Source organism: Artibeus jamaicensis, unplaced genomic scaffold, assembly GCF_021234435.1.
Source record: "Artibeus jamaicensis isolate MK-2021 breed Jamaican fruit bat unplaced genomic scaffold, CSHL_Jam_final contig_889, whole genome shotgun sequence".
Lineage (NCBI taxonomy): Eukaryota > Metazoa > Chordata > Mammalia > Chiroptera > Phyllostomidae > Artibeus > Artibeus jamaicensis.
The window spans coordinates 3,661,121-3,673,913 of NW_026522005.1; the positions used below are offsets into that span (position 1 = coordinate 3,661,121).

Below are 12,793 nucleotides of genomic sequence, written 5' to 3' on the forward strand. Positions count from 1 at the left end.
AATATTATTAACTATCTACAAAAGAGTTGAAAACTTCAGGAACTGAAAATCAATTCCAAATATGGTAAGGAATTCCAAATGTATCTGTTACTGTTAATATTTGAAACTATAGTGCTGAAAGGTCTTGTTTTGTGCAAAAACCAAAAACATAAAGATAAGGACAACAGATACTCAGACACTTTTTCCCCTTCTGATACATTTTTTTTCTCATAGAACTGTTGATGAAGGACATAGTAGAGAAGGTACCTATTGTGTGTTTTTTTAATTGTCATGTTTCTGCAGAAGTGTTCCTTTATTTCTGAAACTCTGCATAACAAAGTACACCATCTTCATTCTCTAATTTCTCTAAACGTGTGAAAAAATACATATAGAAATAAAAACTTTTCCCATTCATGCCCAGAGCATACCATTTACAGACACACGGATGGCACTGTTTTACAGTTAGGTGGGTAGCTTGTTTTAATCACGTGGAAAAGTCAACCAAAAAAGAGAAACTGAGTAAGCCTAGACTCAGTTCCATGTGAATTGAGACTTCATGCCTGTGACATGGACACGCATAATTTGACTCCACTAACCCTGGGAACCAGTTTATGTTACACCTAAATGACACCTCTATAAAATCCCACTCTTGTTGGCTTATTGCTGTTCAATAGATATGAAAACTTGGGTTAAGGAAAAAAAACATTTTTTTAATTCTAAATGCTATCCAGTGTAAATTTTCAACCAGACTAGCTCTTCATTGTTCCCCCCACCACCACCCTCAAGAACACTCTAGAAGAGAAAGAAAATGGAAGAGAGAGAAGGGTGAGAGGACAAAAATTTATATATCCTACTTAGATTGTGCGAGACAGCCTGGTGCAACCATATTCTGGTTCTCCTCTTCGTTCTGCAGTGAGGTGAGCTCTACCATGTTAACCATCACATCGTTGGTGTGGCCAGGAAGCTGGGGAAGCACTGAAATGATCTTCTCTACCAAGTTGTCACCATGATGTCCCACCGCTCCTGTTTCAGCAGAGAGAAATATGAATTCACAAAATGGGAGGGAGAAGAAGCTGAATTCATGTTCTATAATGGCCCTTCTGTCAAGAATAACAAATGTTTGGCAGGCTCTCTGGTGCACCCATGCCTTTCTTCCCTCTCCAGCATGCATCTTTACTTTTCTCTCCTAAACCCTAAAGGTCCACTTGAGACTTGCGACCAGGGAAGCGGCAGGCAGCAGCCACATGTTCCAGATTTACCCCCCTGAACCTGTCTCCAAGGCCCCCTTTTCTTTAACTTTCCATTAAACTAAAAGCAGCCCCACCTTGGCTCACTTCTGTACTGTGACTCAGCTACTTGTCAGTGAATTCAAGCAGTGCAGTGTGGGTCACTTCTTTCCCATAACTCTACCAGAGAGCCAAAGCAGCCCCACCTAGGCTCTCTCCTGCTGCTTCTTCTACCCTAAGCCCTTCCATTGTTTCACTGTCCCCAGCTTTAATAAACATACTGTCAAAATTAAAAAAAAGAATACCAAACATTCTTAGTTTGTTACAAAACCAATAACGCAAACCTAGAACGTTGTCCTCTGTAGCACTAGTCAAGCTCAAAGTTACCTAGTAGACCCGTGCCTTGTGTGCTGGATTAATGCTCCATGAGTATAGACACTGTGTCTGCTCTGGTTACTACTATATTCCCAGCACCTACTACAGTGCCTACTGATATGGTAGGTATGAGTACATAAATTATCTGTATATAGTCAGCTAGGTAAACAGATCCTGAAGTTTTAGAGCCAAGCTTTGTTTTACTGATGAAGATCCTAAGACAAAGAAGGGCTTACAGACCTTCTTTGATGGAGAACGTCAAATCTCCCCTCTGCTAGACCCGGATCTTCACAACGACAACTGGTTATCTCGTTTGCCCTATATCCACCACATCTGGCAGGCAACTTATCAGCTAGGAAGTTCTCAATAAATATTTGCTTAATAAAAGGAAAGAATAAATGAATGAATAGTAACAGTTTGCAATGACGGAGGTATTTATAGAGTGCTTTCTGTGTACCAGGGACTGTTCGAAGTGCTTTAGATGTATTAACTCTTTAAATTATAAATGAATTAATGAATTCACATTTAAATTCAAGACTAATGACACAGTTTAATGCTTTTCCCATAAAATCAGGTTGTCCTTCCAAAAGCTATCATTGCTTGGAAGACCTCATTCCAAAAATGGGTGGGACTGGGCACATTTACTTGTTTTGATCCCACCCACTTCAAATCAATTAACATTTGCTTCCGAATGTCTCTCTAGCTCTCTCCGTGTTGCTTTTTGCCATGTCACATTATTTGGACAGAAGAACTAGGTAGGAAAAAACCAAACCAGGAATTCAAGGAATCATCAACATGACTATCATCATCTTTATCACAATAGCTAATATTAACTAAGAGCCTATGATGTACCAGCTATTAAGCTCCATACATTTATTATCCACTTAATTCTTACAATTGTAATAGGTAGGTATCATTATGTTTGTTTACAGAGTAGAAGTTTCAGTTTAAGTAACTTGCTCAAGATTATACAACTTGTATATCACCACACAAGAATTCAAATTCAGGAGGCAGATAATTCCAAAAATGATACTCTTTATATTTTAAAAATCAGGCTCATAAAACTGACTTAAGACAGAGTCAGCATGAGTGCTTTTAAGGCAACTATTGATGTTAAATAAGAGTTTTCACACCGGTGAACTATTCATTGATTAGGGCTGGAAGAGACCACATCTACTTCTGGCCAAGATGGAGGCCTAGGTAGACACACTGTGCCTCCTCGTACAACCAAAAGAAGGACAACAACAATTTAAAAACAAAAAATAACCAGAATCAACAGAAAATCGAACTGTATGAAAATCCAATAACCAAGGAGTTAAAGAAGAAACATTCATCCAGACTGGAAGGAGGGGCAGACATGGGCAGCTGGATGGAGAGGACTCATGGCAAGGCTGCAGCTGGAGGACAGGGGCGGGCAAGGTGACCACTGGCGGACCCAGTGAAGCAGCAGCTGGTGGAGCAGGTGGTCCCACATTCGAGTGCAGATAGACCAGAAGGAACAACTGCGGAGCAAGAAAATACCGAGTGTCCCAGGGCTCCAGTGTGGGGAAATAAAGTCGGCCTCTGATTGAAAACACCGGTGGGGATTGAGGTGCCAGAAAAGACTCCCAGCTTCACAGGAGAGTTTGTTGGAAAGACCCACAGGGTCCTAGAACATACACAAACCCACCCACCCAGGAATCAACACCAGAAAGGCCCAGTTTGCTTGTAGGTAGTTGGGGAAGTGCCTGAAAACTGCCAGAGAGCAGACAAGTGCCATTGTTCCCTCTCGGACCCCTTCCCCATAGACAGTATCACAACACAGCGATGTGGGTTGCTCCACCCTGATGAACACCTAAGGCTCCACCCCTCATACATAACAGGCACAACAAGACAAAAAAAATGGCCCAAATGAAAGAATAGATCAAAGCTCCAGAAAAAATACAACTAAGCAACAAAGAGACAGCCAACCTGTCAGGTGCACAGTTCATAACACTGGTAATCAGGATGCTCACAGAATTGGTTGAATATAGTCGCAAATTAAATGAAAAATGAAGGCTACACTAAGTGAAATAAAGGAAAATGTACAGGGAACCAACAGTGATGGGAAGAAAACTGGAACTCAAATCAATGGAGTGGACAGAAGAAAGAAAGAAACATTCAACCAGAAAAGAAGAAACAATAATTCAAAAAAATGAAAGGCTTAGGAACCTCCAGAACATCTTTAAATGTTCCAACATCCGAATCATAGGGGTACCAGAAGAAGAAGAAGAGCAAAAAATTGAAAACTTACTTGAAAAAATAATGAAGGAGAATGTCCCCAATCTGGCAAAGGAAATAGACTTCCAGGAAATCCAGGAAGCTCAGAGAGTCCCAAAGAAGTTGGACCCAAGAAGGAAAACACCAAGGCATGTCATAATTACATTATCCAAGATTAAAGATAAGGAGAGAGTCTTAAAAGCTGCAAGAGAAAAGGAGAGTTACCTATAAAGGAGTTCCCATAAGACTGTCAGCTGATTTCTCAAAAGAGACGTTTCAGGCAAGAAGGGGCTGGAAAGATGTATTCCAAGTCACGAAAGGCAAGGACCTACATCCAAGATTGCTCTATCCAGCAAAGCTTTCATTTAGAATGGAAGGGCAGATAAATTGCTTCCCAGATCAGATCAAATTAAAGGAGTTCATCATCACCAACCCCCTATTATATGTAATGTTAAAAGGATTTATCTAAGAAAAAGAAGATTAAAAATATGAACAGTAAAGTGACAGCAAACTCACAGTTATTAACAACCACGCCTAAAACGAAAACAAAAACAAACTACATAAGCAAACACGTAGAAAAGGAACAGAATCACAGAAATGGAGATCATATGGAGGGTTAGTAGCAAGGGAGTGGAAGGGGGAGGGAGGAGTTAGAGAGAATAAGTAGCATAAATGGTAGGTAGAAAATAGACAGAGGAGGTTAAGAATAGTATAGAAAATGTAGAAGCCAAAGAACTTTTATGTAAGCCACATGGACATGAACTAAAGGGGGGAATGTGGGTAGGAGGGGATGTGCAGGGTAGGGGGAATAAAGGGAAGAAAATAGGGCAACTGTAATAGCATAGTCAATAATATATGTGTGTATGTGTAAAAGAAAGCCAGTCTTATACAGATATGTAATTGGATAAGGGAATATTATTTTAATAAAGCCTTCTCATAAAATTTTTTTAAAAGAAAGAAACCACACTTTATTTATGTTGTCTGCAGGTCATGGATGTCTCCCCGTCACTCAGACTACAAGCTTCTCATTAAATACTTGCTGAATGAAAGCCTAGTGACTATAAGTGGCCTGGAGATCCAGAGGTGGATCAAAAGTCTCTAAGTGAAATATACCTTTAAACTAAGCCTGGAATAAAGTAAGTACATTATCAATACTCACTTAAACCCAAAATTCAGCTAATTCTCTGTGATAATTTCATGTTTTGTTGTACAATTTCCTTCCACTAGGTCAGTCATCTGTTAACAAATTAGAGCCCTCTTATGAAGAATTGCTAAGAAAACTGGCATCTGCAGATTTCCGAAAGGTTCCCAGGTAGACAGTTCATCATAATTACACTTTTTCAATATCTTGTGTCAGGCGCAGTTGTTTTTTAACAAGGCAGTGCACATTTAAGTTGTATTTACCCTTTACAACAGCTATTTTCAAACTTTTTCATCTATGGCACGTGTAAACCTATTACTAAAATTCTGCAGCACACTAAAAATTATATTCTTGTGGATCTGACAGAATGGGTGTAATTCTGATCATTCGCATCAAACCACTATTGTTGTGTTGGCCGTTGTCATTGTTTAATTTGACAATCTAATGAACAGTGCCCCTGACTAGTCAGGTATTGCAGGTTTTTTAAATTCTTGTGGCATATTAATATGCCTCTTGCGACACACCAGTGTGCCACAGCACAACGGTTGACAATCACTGCATTACGGAATTTAACAAATTCATTGGAATTGCTAATTTGCTTGTCTGTATCTCCCTCGAACCGTGAGATCAGAGAGTATGTCCATCTAGTTCATCTTTGTATCTTCTACCTGACATACAGTAAGGGGTCAATAAAAGATATGCTGAATCAGTAAAAGTCCCAGAGCCTTGGAGAGTGGTTATGAACACCTGCACAGCAATCCCATTTACCTGCGAGATCCAGAGTTCTGTCCACAAAGACCACTGAGGCCCTGCCTGCAGAAGTCTTCCTCCTGTTCTTGGCAGGAGCATAATTGGCCAGATCTGCAGCAATGATCCGACTGAAAGGACCTACAGCAAAACACTCCTCCCGTACTCCTAAATGCTCACACAGAGAACTGAGACCTGACACCAAGCACCTGATCTGCAGTAGCAGTTCTGGGGGTAGCACAGAGGCATCCACTTCACCCAGGCTCCCCAGTTTTCTCTTGTCCAGTCGGGCACTATTAAGAAGATGCACATCCTGGGGTAGCAGTGGGAAAAGGGAAGCGAAGGCTGGAGTCAAGGCAAGGTGGGGAGCAGCAGGGGCTAGCAACAACGGGATGTGCAGCACCTCGGCGGTGTAGTTCATGTTGCCCATCCACTCACACAGCTTCTCCTCCAATTGTTCGAACACCGGCTGCTGCCCCTCCAGCTCAGCAGCTGCCGCTGCTGACACATGATTAGCCGTGAGGTGGACAGCATGGTTCACGGCTGTGACCACCACACAATACTGGAAGTGACTGCGGCATATGATGTTCCGTAGAATCTCCACGGTTCGGCCTTTCAGTAGCGAGCTCAGCACAAACACCGCCTTGGGCTGCTTAGCTCCTCCACCAACTGCTGCGGGCTCGAACTCCCGCAGGTGACACGCAGGACCCCCCACCGCCTCCAAGAGTCGGGTGGATCCGCAGCCCCAGTGCAGGCTTTCGGCGCAGGCGGCGTCCAGGTAGACCAGAGCCCGTTTCACTTTGGTAAGCACCTGGTCCCAGCCCTGCTGGGTAAAAGACTGTACGCCCGGGGCGCTCATAGTTGGGGATTCGCAGGTTCAAGCACTGAAGTTGCAAGAACTTTGCTCAGAACACACAGCTTCCGGGAAATGGGCTTGCTGAGACTTTGACAGTCTACTCTGTACACGCCGCCGCGTCGCGTCTTACCGTCCCACGGCTGCGCACGGTGATGACGTTAATGGAGCGTGATTGGCTTGCTGAGATCCTCTGGCTGTCGGAAGTATGCGCAGCGCTGAGAAAAGGTAGGCGGGGCTCCGGGGCCGTGGAATTCCTCGAAAGTTCAGAAAGACTGAAAGAGGCTTCGTAGCAGTAGCTGAACTGTCGTCTCTCCCTGTCTGATCAGATAACTTTTCCATGCTCCTGGGAAGACAAAGTTAGATACTTCCTTAGATAAATATGAACACACCTCTAAACGTACAGCCACTTTCTCCATCTAAACTCAGATAAAGATATCCTAAGATAAAACAAGCAATTATAGTGTTTCGTAGTCTACAGGTTTTTGTTGTCAAATATGCTATTGCACACAGGTCTCATAGCTAACCTACTGGTCTCGTTTTCACTTTCTCCGTCTTCCCTTCCTCATCGCATTATCAGTAAACCCTAGTCTACTTCAAAAATCTTAGAATCCGGACCCTTCTCCTCATCTTTACTTTCACTGTCTTAATCCACCATCATCAACTCGCCTGGGCAATTGCAGTGATCCCTCCTCATTTCCCAGCTTTTCATCGTCTCTTCTTGAAACTCAGTTGTTTTCATAATAAGCTAAACTGGTCCTACCCTATTCCCGCTTAAAAGCCTCTTCTGGCCCAAATGCCTACAAGATACATACAGCCAGACTCCTTGAAATGACACCCAAATTCTTCATGATTTCCCGGTTCTCTCCGGCTACTTCCAGCCTGGAGCATTATATACTTACCTACACAAGGTAGTCAACAGATCGACCCCAGAAAATTTCATGGGCTCAATTCATCAAATTAGTATTTATTAAGCACTCATCAAGCATTATCATTGTACTAGATTCCAAGGACACAATAATTAGTAAAATACATTCCCTGATCCACAAAGAATTTATGTTTGGCAAACTCCTAATTATAAAGGTAACATTATAATACCTTTCATGTGAGTATATTCCTAAGTCACCATTACTATCATCTAACTATCCTCCAAATTAGCCCCCCAACACAAAACATTCAGTTGATACCTCTGCTAAGTGCTTCTTATATCATGTGGTGAGTTTCAACATATCTGTTTTAACATATTTAGCTGGTCAATTGTGCACTAGAAGCCTGGTATCCCCAACACTAGAATGTAACAAGTGTTCAATAAATGTGTGTTGAATACTGTTCAATTTATATTCATATAATAAGTAATACAATCAACCAACTTTTAATGGATTTGCACAATATTCCAGACACTGTGTTGGACATCGATGTTATAAAAAGAAATAAGCCTCAGCCTTGCCTTCAAAAGAATCTGATTTAAAAGAGCCCATTCATGTAAAGCAAGTAAAATAAAATGTTACAGAAATGATTAGTTTTTTTAATGTGTGAGAATTACAAAGGAGGAAAAATAAACTCTGACTTGGTGGAGTAAAAAGGGAAGTGCTCTGAAATTTCATACAGGAAATGAGTTTTGAGTTGCATTCACAGAAAACCAGGTGTTCACCAGGTGGACAGAATGGGGAGGAGCATTCCTGGCAGTCCAGGCAGAAAGTGTAGCATGACAAAGTAAGTCATGAAACCGTGCATGTTCTTTGGGACCACAGATAGTTCAGTATAGCTGGAGTGTGTCATATAGAGGGAGACTTAAAAAGAAATAGGAGCTAGCAACTAGAAAAGAAGGGACTAGATCAGGGTGAGTCTTATTTTTTATTCTACTTATTATCAACTGGGGCGTGACTATTAAAGTATTTTTAGGAGTGGAAATAATTTGTTCAGGTCTGGAGTTAAGAAAAATTCTAGTAAAGACATAGATAATAATTTTAAAATTCTAGTAAAGACATGGACAATCATTTAAGACATGCAGTAAGGTTTTTGAGCAGGAGGAACTGTTAGGAAACAGCAACAGCAATCAATCACCCAAGGGTAGATAAGGAACAAGTAAAGATGATACACACTGAGGGCTGTGTAAAGAAAATGCTAAAGAGAGAGGGCCAAAAACCTGGTGACTGGATTGAAAAAGAGGGTGAAGCCGAGGGAAAATTTCTGATTAATGCTCATTTAAGTGGCAATCACTGAGATTTGATAAATCAGAAGAGAAGCATTTTGGGGTATAAATGTACTGAGTTCAGTTGGGACATGTTTTAATTTATTTGTCTAATTGTGACAAAATACATGTAACATAAATTCACCATCTTACCCATTTTTAAGTGTACAATTCAATAGTGTTAAGTATTTTCACATTGCTATACAACCAATCTTCAGAACTTTCTAGCTTGTGAAACTAAAAATCTACAATCTATCCATTAACAATTGTTCCCCAACTGCACCTCCCCTGCCCCTGGCAGCTGTCATTTTATTTTATGGTTCTTTGAATTTACTAGTCTAGATACCTCACATAAATAGGATCATTCTATACTTGTCTTTCCGTGACTGGCTTATTTCACTGAGTATTATATCCTCAAGGTTCAGCCATATTGTAACATGTGTCAGAATTTCCTTCTTTCCATATCTTGCTCTCAGATGTTATGGCAGGGTCAAATTAATTACTGCTAAAATAATACGCTTAAGATAACCAGATTTACCTTATTTAAATGTGATTTGTATTTTGTTAAACATAGCCAGCATTTATTTCCCATTCCTCATAAAATCAAGCATATCTCCCTTCGCCTCATTTCTAAGTTCTCCACATGCATGATCAACTTAAGGATTCAGTAAGCACATTCTATGAAATTAACATTGTAAGACAGGATTTGCTGACTACAGGAAAAAGAAATTGTTTTCACGCTTAAGGAGTGTGCAGTTTATATAACAGTGTAGATGTAATAGGAGATAAAACGATTTTCCAGAGACAACTGGAAATATAAAATTTAGTGTCAAAATATGTAAGAGTATAGAGGAAGGTGGATAATTGGGGCTTAATTGCTCATTAAAGTATCAAGAGAAAGAAAAACTCTGAACATGTGCAGTTGTTCAGGTTGTTCAAAGGACAAAAGTATTAAAACATAGCCCACCACCTGCTTGCCACTAACTTGTCAAATGCTTTGACCTTTGAAACCTCAGTTTAATCTTTGCTATCGCCCCAAGAAGTGGGTATAAAATTTAATTTTAATATTGATTTACTGATGAGGAAAGTAAAGAACATAGAAATTTAAGCAACACATTTAAAGTTGGCAGCAAACAGCACATTTGGGCCTAAATGACGTATTCATTCAAAACACATTTATGAGGAGTTGCTATCTACTAGGTATCAAGCAAAGCACCTTTATTTTATCTTTAACTCTTATACTCTTTTCATTATTTTAATTGACTGAGCATTACCTAAGAACCAACAGATCACAAAAAATAATAAAATGGAAAACAAATATAATCAGAATATATGGAGTATTTTAGTTTGAGAAAATCATAATTTTATACAATACCTTCAAGATACCTATCTTTGAAATCTCTCTGATGACTAGGGAGATAAAGACACCTTTAACTATGGAAGTTTACCCAGACAAGGAACTAACTCAATTTGAAAGCAAGCAGGAAGAGGACTTTTAAGACTAGCTATTAGTGATTTATGGGCTTCTCTGCCTGTGGGAATCTTCCTTTCAAAGCTTAGCTCAAATGCTACTACTTCTGGGAAGGCAATTCTGATGCATCAATTATTAATCAGTAATTCTTCAGTTTAACCTAAGTAGTACGTTGAAAGTCAAGCTCATTTCAGGCAGCTGAAAGGAAAAAGAGACTCCTCAGCAGAAAGCAGTTGTTTCTTCCATGAAACAACCAGAGTTCATTATATGCTCATGGAATGATACAGAGAACTGTAAGTGATTGCCTTATGACAGTCGCAAGCAGAATGTAAAAACTTCATTCCATTACTGTCAGTAAATGCAAAGACAACCCTTACCACCACTTGATGTATTGTACACTTAGGTTTATTGGCTGTCTTCTCATTAGAATGAAAGCTTCATGAGAGGTGGACTTTGTTTTTCTCACTGCTCAATCTACATAGCGTAGAAGAGCTCCTGACACTTGGTAGACCCTACATAAATATTTTTTAAATAAAGAAAGAAATGGAATGAGATAAAAGTGGAATTCAGGGAAGATTTCACAAAGTTGATTATATCTCACTCAACAGAGTTCAGAAGGATGCAGGGATTATCCCAAACAAGTAAGGGAGGCCAGGTACAGCAGATAGATGAACATTCAAAAGTAAGGGCATTAAATCACAGGATTTGTTTAAATTACACAATATAGTGTCTTATTAGTAGGATGTAAACACTTTGTGTTTGCTTCTTTTATGGTATATCCATTTTTTCCCTTGTAGGAGAGATAGTTGTATACTACCTTTTCACGATAGAGAGCTCTTTAAAAGCAGGACCTATGTTTTAGTTACATCTTTATTTTCCAAGTTCTTAAACAGCAGGCATTCAGTAATTGTTAAATAAATAAATAAACAAACAAACAGTATTTATTGATTAGAAAGTATGGACAAATTGATTGATATTCAAAACTAAAACAGATTTCTTTTCTGTTAAAGTATCCTGTTTGAAAATTTTAGAACTGAAAGGACTTCAGATATCATCTAGTTCAACTTTCCCACTTTATAGATGAGAAAACTGAAGTATAGAAATGTTGAGGTGGCTCTCGGACTTCCGCCAAGATGGAGGCGTAGGTGGAAGCACTACGCCTTCTTGCACAACTAAGTTTAAAAACAACAAAGTTTTAGCAACAAAAACTCAACCAAACCACAGAAAATTTAACTACACGGAAATCTGACAGCAACGAACCCTTCAGCCAAACCAGTAAGAGGGGCAGAACCAGCAGCAGAGCTGGATCGGGCAGGAAAGATCCACCGAACCAACCAGGGCATGTGACCCAGGTGCGCCAGCAGCCGTGGGCAGATCCCAGGTGTGGAGAAACGGGTGGACCCACTGAGGGCACAAGGCGGTGGACCCACTGAGGGCTGATCGCGGTCACATACACACGAAGATAAACCGGTGAAGGAGCTAGCAGTGAGATGGACCACGCAGGCCCCAGCGGCAGGAAGTGACAGGAAGCAGCACAGGGAACCACCATAGTCCCTCTCTGACCCCGCCCCCACATACAGCATCACAAACCAACAACCTTGGTAGCCCCGTCCTGGTGAACACCTAAGGCTCTGCTCCTCATACGTTACAGGCACAAACACATCAAAACATGGCTCAAGAACAACTCAGAGCCCCAGAGCCCATAACTCTAAGGAACAAAGAAATAGCCAAACTTTCAGATGCACAGTTCAAAACACCGGTGATCAGGATGCTCACAGAACTGGTTGATTTTAGTCACAAATTAGAGGAACATATGAAGGCTGAACTAATTGAAATGAATGGAAATACACAGGAAACCAACAGTAATGGAAAGGAAACTGGGACTCAAATCAAAGGAGTAGACCAGAAGGAGGGAAAAAATGACCAAAAGAAAAATGTGAAGAAACAAGAATTCAAAACAATGAGGAGAGGCTTAGGAACCTCCAGGACATCTTTAAACGTCCCAACATCCGAATTATAGGGGTACCAGAAGGGGAAGAGGAACAGCCACGGTTGGAAAACTTATTTGAACAAATAATAAAGGAGAACTTCCCCAATCTGGAAAAGGAAATAGACTTCCAGGAAATCCAGGAAGCTCAGAGAGTCCCAAAGAACTTGGACCCAAGAAGGAACACACCAAGGCACATCATCATTACATTAGTTAGCCAAGATTAAAATGGAGAGAATCCTAGATGCAGCAAGAGATAAGGGGACAGTCACCTACAAAGGACTTCCCATCAGACTGTCAGCAGATTTCTCAAAAGAGACCTTCCAGGCAAGAAGGGGCTGGAAAGAAGTATTCCAAGTCATGAAATCCAAAGACCTACATCCAAGATTGCTCTATCCAGCAAAGCTTTCATTTAGAATGGAAGGACAGATAAAGTGCTTCTCAGATAAGACCAAATTCAAGGAGTTCATCATCACCAAGCCCTTATTATATGAAATGTTAAAGGGACTTACCTAAGAAAAAGAAGAGAGAAAAGATGAACAGTGAAAGGACAGCAAACTCACAGTTATTACAACCACACCTAAA

General features: G+C 40.4%; 1 protein-coding gene across 4 annotated transcripts in view; it reads right to left on the bottom strand.

The window, feature by feature from the left end:
• Positions 1-6,693, bottom strand: part of SCFD2 (sec1 family domain containing 2) — a 320,652-nt gene extending 313,959 nt beyond the window's left edge. For all 4 annotated transcript variants that reach the window (XM_037134595.2, XM_053654916.1, XM_037134597.2 and 1 more), the window contains exons 1-2: positions 5,728-6,693; positions 834-1,002 (exon numbers count right to left, since the gene is read on the bottom strand). In XM_037134595.2, the coding sequence (XP_036990490.2) occupies positions 834-1,002; positions 5,728-6,565 (1,007 nt within the window). In that variant the 5' untranslated portion in view covers positions 6,566-6,693. The remainder of the gene's footprint in view (positions 1-833; positions 1,003-5,727) is intronic.
• Between the last annotated feature and the right edge of the window lie 6,100 nt (positions 6,694-12,793).